Below are 22,821 nucleotides of genomic sequence, written 5' to 3'. Positions count from 1 at the left end.
TCAAACTCAAACACAAAAATATTGAGTTTGTAAAAGTATACCACAAGAAAATCAAGCTGATGTTGTATGCAGTTTTGTCTTTTTGGGAACTCTTTAAAAATGTATTGAATATTTTGTGTCATATATTATTTCTTCTGACTAAAATATCTATGACTATTTTTCTGGATAGTTTTTCCTTCTTTTCTACATGCTAAAACTGTCAGTACTGTCCAAAAAATCCATAGTATCCGCTATATGTCCAGTATTTTGCAACACATCAATCGCCGCCTTCAAAGTTTCCGAGCTTCAAAATACATAAATTTAGTATGATTGTTTTGAATAATTGATTAAGCACTGTACTGTCAGAGTGTCAGTGAGATGATACAAGGCATTAAACTTTAACTGGTGGGTATGGGGGAAAAACAGCCCCAAGGGAATTTCCAAATCTTATCTTGTGCATTTGTGTGGCTTTGTGTTACATGTAAGTGCCCTATTAGCTCTGCGCATGGCATCCCTGTTTGCATATATGATCCAATTACCAGTGTTTCTGCCATTGTTTTAGTGTTTGTGGGAGCTCCCCTTGCTGAGATCGTGTTGACGATAACTAGGCTAAAAGAGAGCCGAGTTGGGAGACATTTTCTGTGATACTAGAGAAGACACAAAGAGCGAGGCAGCGCGGCGAGCCTTAATGAAATCGTACACTGACTAAACTACATTTGACAAGTCGCCGGGTTATTGTCATCCATTTGTAGTAAAAAAGAAGCTCTCCGAGGCTTCTTTGTGGAGCAGACGAGACAAAGGCAGAAGCGAAATGGACATGCTCATGAAAACAAGCAACTGCAGCGAGTGATCGGTGAATGCAATAAGAAGGCGCCGAAACTGGACACTTGGAGATTGCCGTCCAAATTCACAGGAGAATCTATAAACCCTATTCACAGATTTTGGAGTAGGAATTTTAACCAAGATCGAGATTCAGTCATTTCTAAGCGTCAGTCAGATATGCTCATGCTTGCAAACTAATATTAATAATAAAACAAAATATTATACAATGAAAATCATGCTTAATGAATATGAGGGGAATTTTTTATTTTTATTTTGTCATATCTCCACAGCCCTATTTTAGAGTGTTGGAAAATCTGCACTTTTACCATAGAAAATATATCTTTTAGGTGGTTAAAAGTTCTTAAAATGGCGTCTATGAACACGACACTGAACTCAAGAATCACAAGGTTATTTCCATTATACTCAGCCCTGACGTCAGCATCATTATTGGGATTTATGGTTTAAACAATCCAGAATTTTGAACTCCTAGAAGATTTATGTGTGTATCTAACACTATTTTGACATGGATCATAACGTCCAACCATTGTTTTGCATAATTCCATCAAGATTTTCACTTAACATGAAGCGTCCATGGACAGCCCCTGGAAGACACATGAAAACAAGATCAACACAGCTGCAACTGTCCATCTGAATGAGGAAGTGTCTCACACAGAGCTTTGGCTAAATGCCCAGATCATGTACGCCACGCCTTGTTTTGCTCTTTTGTGGCTGTCTCTCCGAATCCGTTTTGAAAAAGGGAAATTGTCAACAGCGCAGTAGAAAGATGTCTTCACCGTCGAACAAGGGAACATGCTAATGAGTAATCAGCTAATTAGCAGTTAGCAAATATAGATGATTAGACATGCTATGGCTCTCAGCAATAATATTGTTGGCTCTTAATGACTGGATCATCTGCACCAATCCATACGTGACCGGCCTTATACATTCAAACCACTCTTTTTTCACCGCATTAAAGCAGGATGTAATGGTTTGTGTTGGTTTTGACTTGATTATCAGCGCCATGTCGGAGGGGGTTTCCAGGGAAAAGGGATGGAACACAAAACAATGGGAATACTGTGCAAATTAAGGCTGCACAATATATCGTAATCGAATCGAAACAGCAATTTGAGTTGCTGCAATTATCAAATCACAAAGGCTGTCCTCTGTGAAGAACAAAATATCTTTTTATAGAAAAATATAGTTGTTCTCTCCAAACATGTTTGATATGAAATTTTGACCTGGGCATTATATCTTTGTCTGTGTCAGTCCTTTGGCAGAAGTCTGCTCTCTCCGAGTGCTTCTAGTTTTGTTTTATCTTGTATCAAGGGGGAGAAAATGAATACACGATGGCACAACTTTCTTTGTTCATACATAGCCTCTTGAAAACCAATTTTATCACAGTACATAGTACTTTTGAAATTTTAGACATCTTGTGAAACACTCCAGGAGTCCTCAGGGGAGTCCATTCCACCAGCGTCTTGTGTTTCACTATATCTATAAAATGAGGTTTTGGAATTGAGATATTTTTGTAAAAATGATTTTTTCAGCACAGTTCTGCTCCTCCCTTTGATGTTCGCAGCTTTGGATGTCAGCTTCTGCTCCTGATGTCTTCATTGGCCTCACTAATCAAAGGGGAATCGTGCAGCTAATACCAGAACCCTCTGATGCCCCTCCATAACGTTTTATGAATTTTTAAACTTGAGAAGATACCACAGATTTGGCACTCTGCTCCTTGTACAGTATCTACAGTGGTGAACTCATGCTGTTAGGACTCTTCTCTTGCCTGAAATTAATGTAAATCAAATGCTAATGCAAAACATGAAATAATTTTTTGTTAATGGTGGGTGCATTTCAACTCTGTCTTACTTTATCGCTGTATAGATGTAATCACAGTTCAATTTAGCTGATAATAGGTCTAAACAAAATCAACTGAAGTAGTGATTTTATAAGTTATAAAAGTGCAGAGTGCAGACTGTATGTTAGTTAGATGATTTACATTCTCTCAGAGATTAAGCCAACACATAAGGCATATGCTGTTTGCCAGAATAATTTTGAATGATTTAAAATAATCTGTATTTTTTTGTATCAACTTAAGGGCACACAATGTAACTTTTCTGGTGGGAGGTCAGCCACCCTTGATGTTACTGCTTTCCTTGAAATATCTGCACCATGATGTTAGACATGTCAGTCTGTTTTTTTATTTAGTTACAGATGTTTTCATTGCTCAAAAAAACCTTAATAGCTTTATAGTGCAGGCCCAGGTCTACAGGGGGCAAAAGGGTAACTTGGCTCACACCGGATTGATATGTGTGGCACTCTGAATTGAGTTCTACACATCAGTCTTGAATGGCTCTCAGTGAAAGCGATCAGAAAACGTGAAATGTCATGACGATTATTTGAATCTGATTGGTCGAGGCAGAGGAACAAGCTGAAAAATCAAATTTTTGTTACATCCAGTTGAGGGAAAAGCAAAGACATCTTCCCTGTCCATAAATGCACAAAGTGCTTACCTTCTGCACGTGTTTCACAAAATAGTCTGTATTGATGCTAAACTAAGTTGAAGTACGTCTGTCGGCATTGCCATGTCTGTTTTGGTTCACTTAAGCTCTTGGCCTTTGGCTTCCACACAAACCTCAATGCTGCTCTGTAGTTGGCCTGCCCACTTAACCGTACAGTGCCAATCTCTCAAGATGGATCCTTGTGAGTTTGTGAACTCAAATATTGAGAGAATCCATCTTGCTGTGCGAGGTTAGCAAAAGGGGGGATTGCATCCTCATTTCACGAGCATAAAATAATGGCACTTAACGGAAGAATATTGTAAATCCACCCTCAGTAAGTCTGTTCTGGCCTCGGGCCTGTTATAGTGACCAATCTTATCTTTCCGCAGATCTGACCTGTAACATGGCTTTGTTGAGTTTGCTGCTTTTTGCCATTGAGGTACAATATATTTAATGCCATATCATGGAAAATTCCAGGCTAAGCAATAACATTCTTCACAAACAAAAAAAGGTTGTGGACCCTGCATCAAAAAAGGCATCTTTAATTTAATTATTTTTGGGATGCCAACTTTTATATACATCTACTTTAATTATATCTAGTAATTTAGTTTTGATTTCGTTTTTTGGTACTTTTAGTTTGTAGCCATTATAATACAGTTTGAAATAAGTTCAGAAGTAAAACACATGTCTTCCGTCCAGTATGTTTCCTTCTTGAGTGTGGGTATGTTGATGTGTGTTAAGTGCAGTCTATGTGGGAGCAGTGATCTGGGCTAGAGTTCAGCGTAAATCTCCAGTTACAGTGAATCAGATGTTGGTTTGGCACTGCTGCTGCTCACTGGACCAGTGCGTGTGAGGGAGAGATGCCCATGGCTTGTATTTCAAGGAGCGGGCTGCCAGGCCACTGCATATGTTGTTATGGCTGCAGTGAGATGGCCCTTTGATTTCATGTGTGTGCCTCCCCGAAGCAGATGTGCCCAAGAAAGAACTGACAACCAGCATGTTCCACAGAGCTCATATAGTAGCAGCCTATATACATATGAATAAAACGAGACTCATAAACTTGACACTTTTATACTTGGGTTGAGTTACAGTCCTGTAATTTCTGAAGTCAAGCATAGAAGTCAGCCATAGTACTTCACAGAACAAGCACAATTAATCACATCAAAATTGGAGTTTGAAGGACATTCTTCGATAATTGTACCAATTCAAAGAACAAAATATCCAAACTTTCCAATAGAAAAATCTTGTGCCCGTACTATAGACTTTTATAAAGACACAAGTCTAGTATTAGTTTGAGTTGTGTGCACACTGAACAGAACATTTTAATCACCGTTACTGTCAGAAAATTACACAATATCACAATTAAATTTTTTTTTCATCATGAGACTTTTGCAGACACTGATGAATAAGAGTGGTGGAGGCTATATTCATTGACTATACTGGACATTCCTTTTTACCTAACACATATATCATTAGATTCTTTCTTTTGAAACATTTTGGGGAATAGAGCATTTACAACTCGAATATAAGATTTGAGTTTGTGGCCAAGTTCAGTCCTTGTTTCTCCAGCACTGTTAAATAGAGAGTTTTCCTTCTTGCTCTCTTCCCCAGAACCTGTCCAACACTTTTCGTGCTACTTTACCCAAACCTTTCCAGACACACTTCTCAGACAAAGTAGGCCAAGGTCTTTTTAAGTACCCACACTGAATTTCACTATCTGTGTCTCGCCAAATCAATCTCCCGGTAACTATGGCAGCAGAGGTGTGGTTCTACTGAAGGAATTCCCCTGAAACATGGCCCGGCACTACCAAGCACACCCCCACGCAACCACCTTACACCACTATTACACCCATTCTCCCCCCTCTCCCTTCACCCCTGCCGGACTCTGCCTCCCACGCTCCATGGCTGCCGGTGCGCGCGTGTTTGGATTGGCACGTCTTTCTTTGAAGTCTGCTCGGGGAGGTCTTTATACTCGTTTATTACAAGCATTGGACTATGACGCCTATTTCCGCCCTCAATAAGCAGCTATAAATCAGCAACATGCTCCTATAGGCCATGTTATTCATCTGATCGTCTTTCTTCTCACATACTAAAACTCATAAAGGGGCATCTGCATATGACATGAGGTTAACATGCATGAAGGGCACTGCGTTTGATTGGCAGGTGGGTAGGAGACACCTTCATTTTTTATGATCAAGATGTTATCCTCTCAACATCACAAAGAGTCATGTATTAGCGGTATGTTTTTTCTAACTCAATTTCCGGTGAGGGGGAACATGCAGGCCGGTGTCCTGTGATATACATAGGGGCAGTGTAGAGGACTGGGCCAGGTGTCACAAACATCTGGGAGATGATGTTGGTGTTATTGTGGAGAGCGGCATATGGCTTATTAGAATTATCCTTTTTATGACCACAATAAGGGTTTTTACTGCATGCGATGGTGAGCTGCAAAATAAATAATGGTACAGACGGGTCGTGAGTTGTGTTTTTATGACCATAACTGAAGCGACAACTGACAACGGGGTGTGACAATGACAGGGTACTCATAACTATGGAAGCAATATATATTTTTGATCAGTGCTTCTCAAGCTGTTCAGAGCAAAAAAACCTTTTGAAAATATTTGTATAACTTCTTTATGTTGTTTGTATAACTTCTTTATGTATGAAGCATGGATAGATATTTGCTTTAGCTAATGTGAATTTACATAATATTGTGAATACTGGAAGTGATTTGCACTATTCTGTATCACGTACATTGAAGGGTCCTTGACGGTGAAACTTACATTTCATGCTTTCGATAAATATTTTTTAATGTTTTAAAACTTACCATATGCATTCTGAGCGTCCTAATTATTCACTGCAGTGCTTTTCACAACTTTCAGAGGCCAACCAGTAGTGATAACAACAACTAGCATGCTAACAATTCACTTCCTGATTATCAGACAATAAAAATAAAACACTACAATTCGATCCAAATATTATACAATGTTTTGCAATACATCTGTACTGGAGCAAGATCAGCATGGGAAAAAAGCTGGGTGTGGGGCTTTTAGCTAAACATTCCTCGATGGATTAAGATTTTAAAATATAAAATACAGAACCTATAAGCAAAAAACATTAAGCACCCAAATTCCTGTTTCACTGTTCCTCCATTAATCATCAAACCAAAGTGACCAGAGGAACTTGAGCCTGTGTTATGGTCCTGTGTTTTTGTAGAAACTGGACTCAGCCCCTCCTCTCCTGATGTAGTGCGACACAGAAGCTGTTGCCCTCCGCACATTTCCCTGTTTCTAAAAAAATCCCAAAATTATTCAGCATCTCACAGTGAGTGACGTCACAGTATTTCGGCTCAGCCCTCTAAGCCAGCAGAGCCCCTGAAGAGGGAGCTGTTGTTTTAACTTTAAGCTGCTCTAACCAGGTGGATCCCTAAATCTCATCTATATTTAGACTCTTTGGCTGTCAGTATTTTCACACCATAATATATACATAAGGGTAATGTTTTATTTTCATATCATGTGGGAGTCTGTGTCACTCAATGATAATTTTTCAGTGTAGTGCTTTTAAATTTATATCAGATAAAATGATTACTACAATAATAGGTTTGAGAATGTGTGCCAAAAATCTCAACAAGCCTGTACATCTGACCCATTTTATTCTCGATTATTGTGACCTAGTTTTGATGAACCAATTTTGCTTTTTATAATTTATTTTGACTATCTTCTACAGTGAGTATATATCAGAAAGTCGAATGTGTTTAAATCAGGAGGCTTCATAAAACAGGGAGATTGCAACTGCCCTACTTTGGTGTTACACACTGTTTGGGAAAAGGTGAAGCTCCTATGAAATGTGACCTTGTGTCTTTATGGGCCCCATGACCAAAGAGGACAATAGATGACCCACAGAGGATTTCACCACCACAAAATAAATCTGCACAAAAAGATTTTCAGCTGGTCTTTGCCTTTAATAAAATGTCAGGCTTTAACTGGTTTCAATCACTATAGAAAGAAGCCTCTAACAGTCAAACCAGTTAAGAACCAGTGAGGTAAACCATTTTCTACAAGCGTGACCATCTGGGACAACATGCAGTTATAAGGTGAGCAGCCATGACACTTCTCATTGTGGGAGGGGATTATAGCAGTAATCTAAATGTAGATGTGGCTTGTACAGCAATTAAAGAGCAAAATGACATTATTTGAAGTCATTAAGAAAACCTTGTCCGCCTTTAAACCCAGTAAAAATGTTATTACCTTCAATAGTATATGTTTATTCGCTCCCTGAAGATGAACTCATTTTCCTTTTATGAATAGCCAGAAGCCAGATTGAAATGAAATTACACAGATCTATGGCCTGTTATCAGCATTAGTAAACAAGCTGTGTACGTGCTGTTCTGGTTGTCATTGATAACCATATATGTCTGCTCTTGTGCACGCCTGGGGTTCTAGATATGGGAAGATGTTTCATTACTGTATAAGATGCACAGAGGGGTAAAAAAAAAAAAAAAAAAAGAAATCTGAAATTCATTTATCAGAATTTACTTAGTAATCCATTAACTGTGGTGCTACATCTCCTGAGTCCAACCTTTTAACATGTCTTGCACACACATGCATAGGGCCAGGCTTAATTATAGCCATAATAAGGAATCGGACGGAAGTTAAGTTTGATAAGGCAGCTAATGACAAGTGCGATTTGGGAAATTCCCTCTCCCTGCTCTCTCAAATACATCACATCTTAATTATTAGTCCACTAATGTGTTTTTCCATGATTTACTCTTTCATAATTCAAGACAGACATGCTATAATTATTGTGTGTCAGTGTTGCCATAGAGAGGATATCTACTATCACATGATGTCCTCCCAAGGTGACTACTAGGATTTTTTATTTTTTATTTTTTTTACAGCAGTATTTGGTAGTTACGGTGAAAAGACAGTCCTCATACTGGGAAAGCCTGATTTATGTGGAGCCTGTAATGACATCATATTCAACACTGGAACCACTCATAAATTAGAGATCAGCTAATGGAGGCCCAGGGCTGCCTTTGTTGCCAGCACTCTCTCCCCACGCTTCGATTTTTCTTCTCAAGCACTTTTAATTGCTCAAACAAAGATATAATTAACGTTATTTTAGAGCACATGTTTCAAGCGTCCACTTGTGACCCCTATTAAGATTATAACAAAGTGATTAAGAAAGTGGGAGGAAAAGCATAGTTGGGTTTGGAGTGGCCAGTGGAAATCCCCTTCTGCTTTTTTTTAGCTCCAGACCATGACTCGCTATCATTGGCAAACACTAAGTACTTTTGACTCAAATTCAGTGTATTATTATGAATGTGTAGGAAGAAAACTTCTGTAACATATTGTCATTAGTTTAACAGGAGCAGAGTGTCTTTGCTGAAGGACTTGAGTTGAGTTTGTGTGTGTTTTACGGTTTATTTTTTAAGCTGCAGTCGTTCAGGCAGCATCTGTACCTTAAAGCTAGTCTAAAAATATACTCAAGTCTGGGCCACAAGTGTCTTACTCATGTTTACACACTGAGCTGCTGTGGGCTGGGTTGCTTCAGATGTTGTGTAATTATAATTGTGTTCATTTGTGTGCAATACATAGGCTGTTGCATCACTTTCCAATCACAATGAAAAACATTGACATACATTGCTAGTTTGAAGCTCACGTTCTTATCACGAATGCCAAGTTTCTATATTCATTTTGTTCTGTTGTCCCCAGGGGATGTGTAAAAAGTGTAGCTTCAGTGATTTATGAGTTCCTATTGGATTCAATCAGGAAGTCAACTGAGTGTAGATTTTATACCTATGCTAAACAGCTGAATTCAGAGTGAGCAAAACCACTGACAAACATTCCAAAATATCCACTTCTTCTAGTAATATCATGCACATTTCCCGTTAACTGCTATCAGCCACAGATGTCGTGTCCAGTACAGTTGGCTCTTCTCATACTTGTGAATCGTAACAATGATTTTCCCAGCCAATACTGACAGACGTCTCAGCTGTTCTTTGCACCAATTAAGCGTAACCTTGTGTTTGATGTGTGCGTGGAAAAGTGGCTGACGGCTGATGCCATGTTTCCCTCCGCGCGGTGGGATGTTTCATCACTGAGAGAGGAGACACTTTGATCACATGGCCTGATGTAGAGACAAAAGCTAGCAGACTCATACATACTGTGTACCGCACCACTTGTTACGCTAATAGTGTGCATGTAGCATAGGTAGAGTGCCTGTAATAATGCTATTGACATGTCTTTGATCTCTGCGATTGTGCCTCTCGGGAGAATACATGGGGATTAAGTCTTCCAGTGTCGACCAATTAGAAGAGACAAATCTTAGTATGGCTTTGCTGTCGCGTCTGTCATACGGTTTGAGTAATAGATTTTGTGAAGCAAAGTAAACAAAGTCGGTGTCTAGTTAGCTCGCCTCTTCTGTCTAATTTGCTGTTAAGAAAACCCCTGCATAATCATACTATTTGTTTGTTGTATAAAGCAGCTTGTTGACAGTTTCCATGAGTTCATGCAAAGGGCAGTGTTGAATGTCATTAGTGTTACTCTGAGCTGAGAGAAAATAAAACATTTGCATTTTATACAAATAATTGCATAGAAAAATGTCTTCATTACACTTCACTGTGGCCTTCATGTCTTCTTTATACTAAACCGGTAATATAAACTGCTTGGTGATGTGATTAGAAATGTGTTAATACAAATAAAGACAGGTATGCCGACTTGGAGGAAAAAAAAAAAAAAAAACAGCTCATCAAAGTGAAGTGTGAAATGTTGTCTGGCTCCTATACATCCCACACTGGTGAAGATGGGCTTATATACTGCAGCAGTCCCATAAACAAACTGCAAACTGAACGAACAAATGAATAAAACATGGTTATTCTTTGAACTTTGTCTCAGATGAGTTTTGTGTACTGTTGAACGACCCAAGTTCTTCTTATACAATAAATATCTCAGTTTGGTTGCTTTAAATAATTCATCATTTTCATTAAAAGACCAAGGAAATTCTGTATGAAAGATTTTTAAAAGCTCACATGTTCAATATTGTGATTACAGTATCATTTTAGATATTTTAATACCGTTTGTGACAATTAATTTACAACAAATTGACTAGGTTTGGGAGATCAACTAGTATTGTTATAACTGTAATTTTTCTTGGTAACAAGTATAAAAAAGTAACTGACGCCTGATGTGATGTCTGTGTATGTCAATTTTGAGGCATTAACTCATGAAGCATTAATGAATCCTGGTTCTGTGAAAAGAAGAAGCCCATGTCTATGTATTCACTTGTAGTTGGAATGGTAAACATTATGCATTATTGAACTGTTGTTTGTGTTGTGTTTCAGACGTTCAGAGGAAGAAGTGGACATGGACAAAGTGACAGCAGCCATGGTGCTGACCAGTCTGTCCACCAGCCCATTGGTCCGGAGCCCTCCTGTCAAAGTCAGCGGTGAGTGGAACCAAGTCCAACTATTATTCCGCTTTGGGATCATTTTAGCCGCGTGGGTGCATTTGCAAAGGAATTTTACTGACAAGAGGCTGCGTTCTCCTGACCATGAACCAAGCTCAAGATCAGAGCCTTTGAATGCCCACTGCTCCTCCTGATGGATTACCCTCAGTGCCATTGGACGATGTGTAAATTTCATAGGTGAGACAAAGATTTGAGTCTTGCAAAACAAGTCTCATGTCTTTGACCTCAAGTCCAGGTCAAGTTCCAAGTCAAAGACAGGCAAGTCCAAGTTTAGTCCTGAGTCAGTGGTCCACAGATTCAAGTCAAGTCCAAGTCCTGTGCTCTGAGCTTCAAGTCATTTTATGTCCTTAAACCAAAGTACCAAACACAGTTTGTATTTTTGCTATTTCTATACTTTTTACACTAATTTGTACTACCTAAATCAAGTTATGGTAACAAATGGCGATGTAACAGTATACAAATTTCACAGTACTTTGGTATTTTGGAGAGACAGAACAGAATTAGCATGTCTACAGAATTGTAATTTTTTTTTCGTATTTTTTTTTTTTTTTACCTTGACAAGACCTTAGTGCAAATCATTACTGTCTGTAGTTTCTGTGTTTTAGCTGTTGCTGCAACAAAACAATGAATTAAAGGAAGTGAGCTTGTAACACAATTTACTGTGACAGCCCAATACTGTTGTAAAACATTTGATGATACGATATCACGATATTTCAGTTATTGTCCCATAGTAGCAAGAAGTGGAGGGACATGTGCCAGTTTGTTCCTGTAAAATTAAGCTCTGAAAGTATCTGTAAAGAAAAATGTTTCCTAAAAACTTGCTTGAGAAGCAGGTCGTCTCAAGCCACAGGGTTCAAGTCTGAATGGCTCGAGTCACAAGTCTTCCACAAGTCCATTGTATCAAGTCTCCAGTCCTCAAAATAGGGACCCAAGTCTGATTCAAGTCCATGTCACAACTTGCAAGTCCCCTCCTCTGGTAAATATAGACGACATATTTTCCTCCAGAGGCAATGTACACCTTATCTGTCTTTAAAGTTGCACTTTGCACTACCTTTCATTGTTTAAAACAGGTATTTTGGATGCTGAGAGAAGGCCGTACAGAACAGAGGCAGACACACACACATACAGAACAGAGGCAGACACACACACATACAGAACAGAGGCAGACACACACACACACACACACACACAGAACAGAGGCAGACACACACACATACAGAACAGAGGCAGACACACACACACACACATACAGAACAGAGGCAGACGCACACACACACATACAGAACAGAGGCAGACACGCACACATACAGAACAGAGGCAGACGCACACACACATACAGAACAGAGGCAGACACACACACATACAGAACAGAGGCAGACACACACATACAGAACAGAGGCAGACACACACACATACAGAACAGAGGCAGAAGCACACACACATACAGAACAGATGCAGACACACACACATACAGAACAGAGGCAGACGCACACACACATACACATACAGAACAGAGGCAGAGACACACACACACATACAGAACAGAGGCAGACACACACACATACAGAACAGAGGCAGACACACATACAGAACAGAGGCAGGGGCACTAATGGTTAAATACTAAATAGTGCATCTACATTGTGATTCATCTCAGACTTAGATGTGCAGTTCTGTACTTGATGCATTCCTGATCAAAGTACTTAACCCAAGCTGCTCATTTGTCCGCCTTTCTCATTGAGCCACAGTTGTTATCTGGTTATGTGTAAGCTTGCAGTGAAAATCGCCACCACCTGCTGTGCTTCAGATCCCTTTGTTACTGTTAAGCACTATATGGGTTTCAGAATGATGAAAAATTATGGGTGTTGCCATAGCAATTAATAGATAGATAAATATACGTTTTGATTAAAATGACCCTAACTGTTCATTGATGACAATTAGAAATGACCAAGTTTTGATCTTAATTGAAATTTGATTAATTGTACATCGATCCCACATTACACCATGGCATACTGTATAAGATAGACTTCAGCCATTGACCAACCTGACTGCTTCATTGATGCTCACAGTCATGCCGCCTTTGGACCATCCTCTCCCACCATGCATTTCTTACCGCTGTCAGAAACGCTCAGTGAAATGTAAACAGGGCATCATATAGTTCACACACACATGAACACAATGGCTCTAAATACCGCCGTGCATCTGTAACTAAATGTATTCAAACATATGTCCCGCCCTGTTCTCGTGTTCACTGTGGCATGATAGCTTTCATGACTTCCTCATGCAGAGTGCACACAGAGCCATAGCAGCAGGACAGATCTGATGTTCCCCCTGCACTGCACAGCCACAGATGGTTCTCCTGTCAGACATGCCTTTACACCAGGGACGGGTAGGGTTTGCTCAAATACATGTTGTAATTAATTGAAATTTCCATCTTGATTAAGATTAATGAATAAATGAATGCAATTAATGGCCTTTGTTTCTCACCAGTTTCAGTGATGGGATTTATTCATCATCTTCATTTAGGTGCTACTGTTACACAGCCATAGAGATGAGGGTTTTAATGCATTTTGGTTTATTATAGCATTTAGAACTAGCATAATGTTTTGGGGTTTTTTTACATAATTTTTTATATTGTATTTCAAAGTATCATGTGAACTTTTTTAAAGCACAGGGTTTTTTGCAACTTCTGGACCCAAACTAAAACTAACAAAAGTTTGACTCAGCCCCTGTCTCCCTGCTGCGAGATGCTGTTAGTAGCCAATATTGAAAAAGACAGATGTCTTTGATGTAGAAAATAAAATACTAGACCTTGAGAGCGTCTCTGGTGAATAACAAAACAGGGAAATAACCTTTATTTTCCTGTGTCACAGTCAACAGCGCTGCTGGGAGCCTCTCTGTCTAAAGTGCAAAAGAAGGCGTCTGAACATAATTGAATGTCTTGATCTTCCATCACTGACACTGGAACACCCACCAGCTTATGTAGCACACTGTATTTATCAATACAATAGGAGACGCAGTATTTATTATGAACCCTCTTTGTCTTTGTTTCCTCAGAGGGTCTGAATGGTTCGTGGAAGGACAATGGTTCAGCAGGACCCTTCACTCCCTCCAGTAACAGCTCGTCTGGAGGCTACTGGAGCTGGTCTGCCCCCAGTGACCAGTCCAACCCCTCGACCCCGTCACCCCCTCTGTCCGCAGACAGCTTCAAACCCTTCAGAGTACCCAGCCTGGGGCCGGGCCAGGGCCCCAATGGGCCCGAGGACCCCAGCCTGGAGGACCAGGACGGCAGCAGCCTACTGTTTGACGAGCCCATCCCACGCAAACGCAAGGTCAGTCAGCAGAAATGTTTTTATTCAATATGCAAAGATTTTAAATAATGTTTAAACCAAGATTATTAGCCACGGTTACACCCGCACTCTACAGTTATAATCATTCAGCAGAAACTTCACAGGCCCAATTTTATATAGTTTTAATGTACCTTTTAAATTGACTATATAATTCAGATCTGGCAGTAGGCTCAGATTAGCCCAGCTGTTTAGCGCCTCACTCCACATGTCACTGTCATGATCTTATAAACTCTATAGGTTCAGAGGCACTTTCAGCTTCACACATTTACTTTTATAGCGTTGTGAAAGTGTCACACTAAACCGGCGCAGAGGAGGACGGCAGCAGCACAGGCTCTGCGTATGGTAATGGGCACATCTCTCTATAAGGACACACTCTGAAGTTCTGTCTATGAGATGCTGTCACGCGTGCGCCTTGATTTGCTCCACCACCGTGTGGCAGCATCTCCATCAGGGGGGTTATGGCGCTGGAGACGGATGGCAGCGGGAAAATGGGACAGACAACACACACACATCACAGGCACAACACACAACAGACACACAGCAGTTTGGTGATCTCCAGATGTTGTCCGCACACACCAACCACACTTATCATCTCTCCTGTCCCATCCGAGCTCACACTGACAGCTCATCACACTCGGCGCTGTCACTCATTATTTTTTCACATGTATATTGCTTCTCTCCCCTTCCTCTTCACAGTCCCACTACTCGTTCCTAAGTTCTTTGTCCTCCTCTGGCCCATCAGCCCTCCCCATCCATTTTAAATCTTAAAGTAATTCCCTGTAAAAACACCCATTTACAAGACATGTTGAGCATGAACTTCGGTGACAAAAGGACTATTCCTTTCCATTAGTTATTCAATAAAAATGTATCACGCATAACTTATCTTCACATGTTTTTATCCAAGCACTTTCAAACTATCTTGTCTTAATGAAATAAGCTCATTATTGTGTGAGGTGTATTACACATACAGTTAATTGGTGGCTTGGTTATCTTCACAATTCTTAATTTCCTTTGGGAGAATCCTAACGCTAATACTATATTTTTCATAAACAATAACTCACACAAATTGCAGTTGGTGAAAAACAGAATTATATTATTACACAAGTCACTTTACCAACTCAAAACCATCACTATGGATTTCTTGGCTACATAACAAGACTGGGCAGTTTATTGAATGTTAAGTGTGAATATGATAATGGTGGGCTCGTTTTTCCCTTTAAAACCTGGAGCAAAGCCACTGGTCTAATAGTGGATTAGATCATCATGAATCACAAAGTGTTACTAAGACAGAATACAAGTTAACTTATGACAATACATAAACATTTGGTTCAAAAATCATGATTTTAATTATGAGCCATATCGTTGTGATTCATTTCCCCCATAATTTAATGTATCTATGACTTCAAATCATATCCTTACTGAAATCACTTACATTTCCAGTATGTTCCTCATCTCCTGGGGTCCTCTGTGTGCTCTGTCCCCAGACATGTCCCCCTCATAATGACCGCAGCTCTGTCACAGGCGGACCACCAGGAAAAAAAAAAACAAAACCTAATGATTTTAATGCCCGCCTCAGCAAACATAAAGATCTGGCTCCATGTCGCTCCCACCCAATCGATAAGGGCCCTTGGGTGGGCTCCACATATACTGTATTAATTGGAGACTTATCACATTCGGGGACGGAAGGAGGAATGGAAGATGGAAAGAAGGATGGAACGGTAGATAGAAATAAAAAAATATAGAGAAGAATGAATGTGTTTTCTTCCTTCATTGACTTGGTTGTGAAAGTAGAACAGTTTAATTAGAAATAATGTGTAAATCTTTTTGGATATTAGGGAAAAAACTGTAAAACATACTAATCAGATACAGTAGAAGCTAGGAAGGGCGCTGAAAGGTGGATTACACCGTAGGAAAGAGATTAGTGGGAAGGATAGGACATAGCCAGAGGGATCGATAGAAAGACAGATAAAGAATATAGGGATGATGGAAGAAAGTTTTTTCCTTTATTTTGAGCAATCTAAAAAACATGAACAAATGGTTTTGAAAGAAGGTGTAACGCAACTAGTGGCTAATTAGGACCTGACTGCAATGTTGACCAGATGTAGGTACGGTAGGGAGCCAGTGTGTGTGAATAAATACAACAACAAGGAATCTTAGTCAAAAATAATATATATTAAGTTCAATATTAATTACTTAGGCAGGTATGCAATAATAATATATATAATGAATTATAAATATGAAATTACTTTATATATTCAGTAGATATGATTAATACAAAAAACAAAATGCAATGCAACAGAACCAAAAAAAAATGTCCCGTTCCAGTTCCAGGTTCGAGTATTTATTCCAAAGGTTTGTTCCTACCAGTCTATGAAGGAAAAGGGTAGCTCGCCATCCAGGTTATTGTGAGGTTGTCGTTGAATTCAGTGCAGGGAAAAAAAAAACCTGACCTAAAAACAGGGTCAGTAAACCAAAAATAAAATTAGCATACAATTAAAATAAATTAGCTTAAAGTAATTCATCATTATTATAACTTAAATAAATAAATAAATAACGAATAAATACATGCCATACATGCAGTATATATATATATATATATATATATATATATATATATATATATATATATATATATATATATATATATAAAACCAAATAATCCTTGTTACATCAAAATTAACTTATCAATAACAAATAATTCCAATAAACCTCTCCACAGATCTGACAAGTAACTTCTCCCAGTTGTATTACCTACTTGATCCCATGGATATTCAATCCATACAAGTAGGTGGCAGATCCTTGTCCAGAAAAGTTACACAGTGCTGCTTTAAGGGATACAACAAGGCAAAGCAAAGTTTATTTGTATAGCGCAGTTCGTACACCAAGTAATTCAAAGTGTTTTACAGAATAAGAAAAACCTTTCAGTCATATACACAGCTAAACAGAACCATTTGGAGCCTGGATTTAAACATTGTCGAAGTCTTTTTCAGATTTTAGCTGCATAAAACTGAAACACTGATCTCTCCCAACAAGATAGAAACAGAAAGTACAAAACTTTTCTGACATAAACACAATAGCTACAGTATCGGTATCCAGTGCCATTGTATAACACATAATAAACCGAGGAAGATGGAGAAGAGGGAGCCAAAAAGCCCAAAATAACTTAAATAAACACAAGAATGATGCTGATCTGTACATATGCAATAGTGACGGTTTCACAGGAAATTACTCGTCTGAAGCCTGCTCTCCTCTGCTGCAAGACAATGCCTTTCAGAGCTCCCCATTTAATTAACTGTGAAATGACTCTTTAAAGGGAATCACACACGCAGCCAGAGCCTCACTACACCGGCTTTTGTTACCAAAGACTAAACAATGCATGGGGGAGTCTGCTTATGACTGGTGTATAGGCACATGTGTTTAAAATGAGAAAAAAACACCTTGTCAAAATTAACCAAGCCCCCACAATACAATAGTTTGATGGACAGGGCTATAAGAGCATTTATAAAGAGCCAAGAGGAGGAGGGGAGCCTCACTGGGCATTTCTCTCCATAAAACAATGTGCGGTGTCCATAGGGGGCAGCGGTGTAATTACAGTGGAGGGAGGATATCATGGCCAGTGAAAAATTTACTGCCAGCCTGGTTCACTTCTTAGAAAAAGAAGTATGTCTTCCACAATAAAAGTGTGTTGAGAAAATTCAATGCCACTTTTCACCCTGTAATAATAGTCTCGACTTTTTTTCTGCTAAAACCACTTGCACAACCAACACAATACAAAAATATCCCTTGAAAATTCTGACGCAGGGTTGTATAAGGTAAAAGAGACACTGCGTTCTGTATGGCTGAGCAAAGTAATAGTGTGGACAGAGGTAGCAAATGGCATTTTAGACAACAAAAAGCCCCACTTAATAAATCAATATCAGTTTAAGCCACCGCCGTATCGAGAATATTTTCAGCCCCTTATCACACTGGGTCAGCCATAGCCAGTTATAATGGATGGGCGTCTTGACATTCACCTCAAAAACACCAAAGTGAGCAGCCTATAGGTCACACGAGCTGCCTGTCAAAGAATCACATCTAAAATCTCACTATTATGGCATTGTGTAGCTGAATGGGGCCTATATATAAAAACACAACCAATCAATTATATGCTGTCGGAGAGAAACAAAGAACATTTAGTGGAAGTGTACAATCTCTACAGTGTGGGACGGACAGCGTAGAGAGGTCCTTTGTCCCTTCTGCCATAAATATTTATAATGTTTCCTTGTGGGAGATTTGTGTTTTTGAATAGACTTACACATTACGCGAAGATATGAATGGTGCGGAAAAATATATATCTGAAAATTGGTGTGTTGTAATATCATATCAAATACATTATGCCAAAAAGCTATTTATTTTTAATGGCCAGGCTTCCATTTGACAGAAAATTATCTTTGTGAAGGTTTCTGGGTATTTTGGATATTGTTGCATATTTAAATCATAATCCCTTTCATTATCAGAGAGGGCTGGGGGCGGTTAATTAAATTTTAAACAAATCGAGATGGAATTATTTCAGTTTAATGTCAGTTATATTTGTGTTTGTTTGTTTTTTGCCTAAATCTCTATAGCCAGTATTTTGTGTGGTTTGGAGGAGAGTTCAGACTTTGGAGGAATACATTTTTGCGTTAAGTGACACTCCATCTATCCATCCATTTTCTTCCGCTTATCCGGGGCCGAGTCTAAGTAGGAACTCCCAGACTTTCCTCACCCCAGACACTTCCTTCAGTTTCAGTTTAAATGACACTGATTAAGAAAATTAAGACTGATATACGTGTACTTGAAAAAAAGTTAATTGAAACAAAAAAAAGGTTAATCATCACTCAGGCTTTTTATGAGTTATTTTAATATTCGTGTACTTATTTCGTGCAGCTGTGGATTTTTGCACACCTTTTGTGGAAATGTTTTTAATCCAAGTCAAGGTATACCGTGTTTTTTTTACAGAACTCCATGAAAGTGATGTTCAAGTGTTTGTGGAAGAATTGTGGGAAAGTCCTGAGCACATCCGCAGGCATCCAGAGGCACATCCGCACCATCCACCTGGGGTAAGTCCCAAACAGACACCTCTCTACCCCCGGGGATGCCACCAGTGTTACAAATGTTACGACTATTGTTGACACTAGGACCAAATGATAGTGAAATCCTTAATTCACTTTCGTTCAGTGTCTAATAGGTCACTGCTCTAGTGTGTGACCAGCTTTATTAAATCAAACTTTAATACTGTTTATTTTAATCTTAAATTAATATAAGATAAACAACTGGATAAAGCAAAATTAGATACTTTGGTGCCACGGATGCACTTTAATAAACTGGTGGCAAACATGAAAAGCACAGGTGTGAGTATACATGCTTTAAGTGGACTTATGTACTTAGATGTTTTGTTTTTTCAGTGGGCTCTCCCTGTATAAATAAAGATAAATGAAATAAATACTGTATTTTCCGGAGTATAAGTCGCACTGGAGTATAAGTCGCACCAGCCAAAAATGCATAATGATGAAGTAAAAACATATTTCACATATAAATAGCATCTGAGGCCAACCTATGAAAAAAGTGCTATTTATAATCCGGAAAATACCATAAATAAAAACTGCACTTTAGATTTAGGTTAACCTTTTGGGGGATTATGCTTCATTATTATTATTATTATTATTATTATTATTATCATTATTATTATTATTATTATTATTATTATTATTATTATTATTATTATAGATACAATATATTATTTTATTCTTCTTATATTGTGAACTGAACAGTCTTGATTATCAGTTGACATCCCCAGTGTGTAGACCATTATTATTCGTCTGGGAGAGTCTCAGATGAAGCCTCTACTGGAATAGTGAAGGAGAATAGAGCCTTTCAAGTGCTAAGCTGGGTGTGGAGGTGCGTTAGGAGGTTTACCTGCTGAGGTGGTGATGGAGGAGATAAGAAAGAGAGATGGAATCAGCTCCATAGAAGAAGAGGGATAGGACACTGGATAAAGGAGTCTTTCTGAATTTACAGTATGTCCCAGTGCCACCCACAACACCCTCCACCTGGGGCCGTCCCATCAGGCGCCTCACATCACTGTCACTTTCCCCTTGCCACTGTCGTCCCGCTCCCGTGTGGGACGCAGATTAATGGTTGATGGATTATCGCCACGGTAACGCACTTTCTTTGTGACACGAGGGAGGGCTTAGACAGGTTGAAGGGAAATAAGCCAGGCGCGTAGGACAATGATAGCAGATAGATCACACATTTCAGCTGACATTCAATTAAAGCCGGGCTCTTGTGCACACTGATTAACTGCAGATTGTGTTGTTGTTGGTTTGGCCATTAATGGTAAAGGGGGTTGGGGCAGTGACTTCGGTGTAGAAAAGTAATCTTTTACACTTGATCTAGCAGAGCAGTTTCACCCCTTTGTGTTTTCAGAGTCCAGAAGTTTGTAAGTTTTTTTTTACTTAAAACATGTAATAAATTAATTAAGATCTTTGAAACAGTGTAAAAGATAAATGTTTATTTTAAGCAAAGCAAACAGAGGAAGCCTTTTGCCTGTATACAGTACATCAAAAATCATATTGTTTGATGTGACATTAATAATTTGTGTCAAGAAATGCAGCAGCAACTCTTTGGTCACTTTTGGTAAATGTACATTGTTTTCCTTGGTGTAAAACATGGTCCTTTTTGCTGTAGTGTCATATGCCCCTCTAGTTCTATTAACAGTACATGAATCATTATGGACTCTTTAGACAGTTTTAAGAATATGAAATAAGTAAATCAAATTCTTCCCATTTGTGAAGGCGAAACTGCGACTCGGACTGCAGCGATGGCGAAGAGGACTTCTACTACACGGAGATCAAACTCAACACAGACTCTGTGGCAGACGGTCTGAGTAGCCTGTCCCCGGTCTCACCCTCAGTCCTGTCCCCTCCGGCCCCTCCCCCCTCCCCTCTGCCCAATGTGGGACACTCAGACCCTCACAGGCCTCCACAGTTCGACACCAAGGAGTCCCACGTGGGAGGCACCACCCCCCTGAGCCGCTCGGCCCCCAGCGCTCTCTACCTCATCCACACGGACCACGCCTACCAGGTCTCCCCTCACACACAGATTAGATCAGTGGTAGGGCTGATCAATACACGCTCCCAGTCAGCGCGATACTCCCATCAGGACACGCTCGGCATCATCTCAGCTCATCAGGGCTCCATGTTTACCAAATGCACCAATATGGGCTACTTTACACCAGTTAACCACTGTGCTAACACTTGTATTATTGATGTAAAAAGCAGTAGTGTAGTTGCTATGCAAGATGTCTTGCAAATAAAATAAAAGTATAAAAAGTATATGATTTTTTGTAAAAAAAAACATTTAGTAACATGCAAGCTACAAATCTTTACACGCTAAATGGTACATCCATTGAAAGTGTTGACACTTATAAATATCTTGTATTTTGGTTTGATGAAAACTTATCCTTTAAAAACATATCTCAGAATTATGTAACAGTCTAAATTATGTAAAAGTCTAAAGTATCATTTTATTATAGAAACAAATATCGTATCCCAATAAATTACAGAAAACAAATAGTGCAACTAACGTTCCTGTTCATGTTGGATTATGGGGATATGGTATATGCAGACTTCAGCCTCTGATTTGAAACCGTTGGATCCTCTCTTTCGCTCTGCCCTTCGTTTTATTACTGGTGATGGATTTGAAACTCATCACTGTTTCTCTATGAAAAAGTGGGTTGGCCGTCACTGTCTGTTAGAAGAGAACAGCACTGTATGAAATGTATCTATAAGGGACTACTTCAAAAACGGCCTCACCTGTTTGTTAATCATTGATACTGGGACATTTAATACCAGATCACATGACTGCAGACTTTTAGCTGTTTTATGTTTCAAAAATTGAATACACTTAAAAGAAAATCAAAACTGGATACGTCGGTGACAGTCACAATTTAATAATTTGATGAGTAATTTTTATACACACACCTGCACCTGTTTATGATGTTTTATATGGACTTGTTTGGGGTTTTTTGTATTGTATTTTAAACAGGACACCCATGAAAAAGAGAGCCCTAATGCTCTCATTGGGCTCCCCTGTATAAATAAAGATAAAGAAAATAAATAAGAATATCTTTGTCACCGTAATTAAAATTTCAAAACATTATTATATTATATCTTTTGAATAGGAAAAAGTCCTCAAAATGTTGCGTATAACAGGGTGCTGAAATGCATAAAAACTAGTATATAGTGTCTTAGAAATGGATAGAGAACAGGTTTGATATTTGTACTGTTGTTAGAAAATGATCATTTGTTGACAATAATGTAACATCTCATGACAGTGGCGATTTGCTAAATGTTTGGCCTTTGACCCCTTCAGGCCACAGCTCCTGTGTCCATCCCGTCCAACGGAAACAACATGAACGGTTCGACCAGCTTCACTCCCACCAACAGCTCCAGCTTCAGCATCTCCTGGCAGTCTCCTCCGGTCACTTTCACCGGCAACTCGGTACACTGCGGTTTCACTGCATTCACTTCATTTCTTCCAGTTTCAATTAACGTTTCATGTTTTTTGTCATTTCTTCTCACAGATGTCTCCAAGTAAGAGCCAGGGCTTCGGAGAACAACGCTCCCAAACCATCGCCGTCTTGTCATCTCCTCCTCGAGCCACCACAGCTCTCAGGTATTCGTTTGAAA

At 39.2% G+C, this 22,821-nt stretch overlaps 3 protein-coding genes across 5 annotated transcripts in view; 2 read left to right on the top strand and 1 right to left on the bottom strand.

The window, feature by feature from the left end:
• Positions 1-22,821, top strand: part of ripor2 (RHO family interacting cell polarization regulator 2) — a 324,701-nt gene that overhangs the window by 133,721 nt on the left and 168,159 nt on the right. The window lies entirely within an intron of this gene.
• tpd52 (tumor protein D52) overlaps positions 1-22,821 on the bottom strand; it is a 369,330-nt gene that overhangs the window by 321,627 nt on the left and 24,882 nt on the right. The window lies entirely within an intron of this gene.
• znf704 (zinc finger protein 704) overlaps positions 1-22,821 on the top strand; it is a 59,447-nt gene that overhangs the window by 26,098 nt on the left and 10,528 nt on the right. For all 3 annotated transcript variants that reach the window (XM_055225106.1, XM_033975463.2, XM_033975462.2), the window contains exons 3-8: positions 10,642-10,745; positions 13,821-14,095; positions 19,091-19,191; positions 20,926-21,214; positions 22,505-22,633; positions 22,716-22,807. In XM_055225106.1, the coding sequence (XP_055081081.1) occupies positions 10,642-10,745; positions 13,821-14,095; positions 19,091-19,191; positions 20,926-21,214; positions 22,505-22,633; positions 22,716-22,807 (990 nt within the window). The remainder of the gene's footprint in view (positions 1-10,641; positions 10,746-13,820; positions 14,096-19,090; positions 19,192-20,925; positions 21,215-22,504; positions 22,634-22,715; positions 22,808-22,821) is intronic.

This window comes from Periophthalmus magnuspinnatus, chromosome 11, assembly GCF_009829125.3.
Source record: "Periophthalmus magnuspinnatus isolate fPerMag1 chromosome 11, fPerMag1.2.pri, whole genome shotgun sequence".
NCBI lineage: Eukaryota > Metazoa > Chordata > Actinopteri > Gobiiformes > Gobiidae > Periophthalmus > Periophthalmus magnuspinnatus.
Note: the sequence above shows the minus strand (reverse complement) of the source record. Positions and strands in the feature narration are given on the sequence as shown.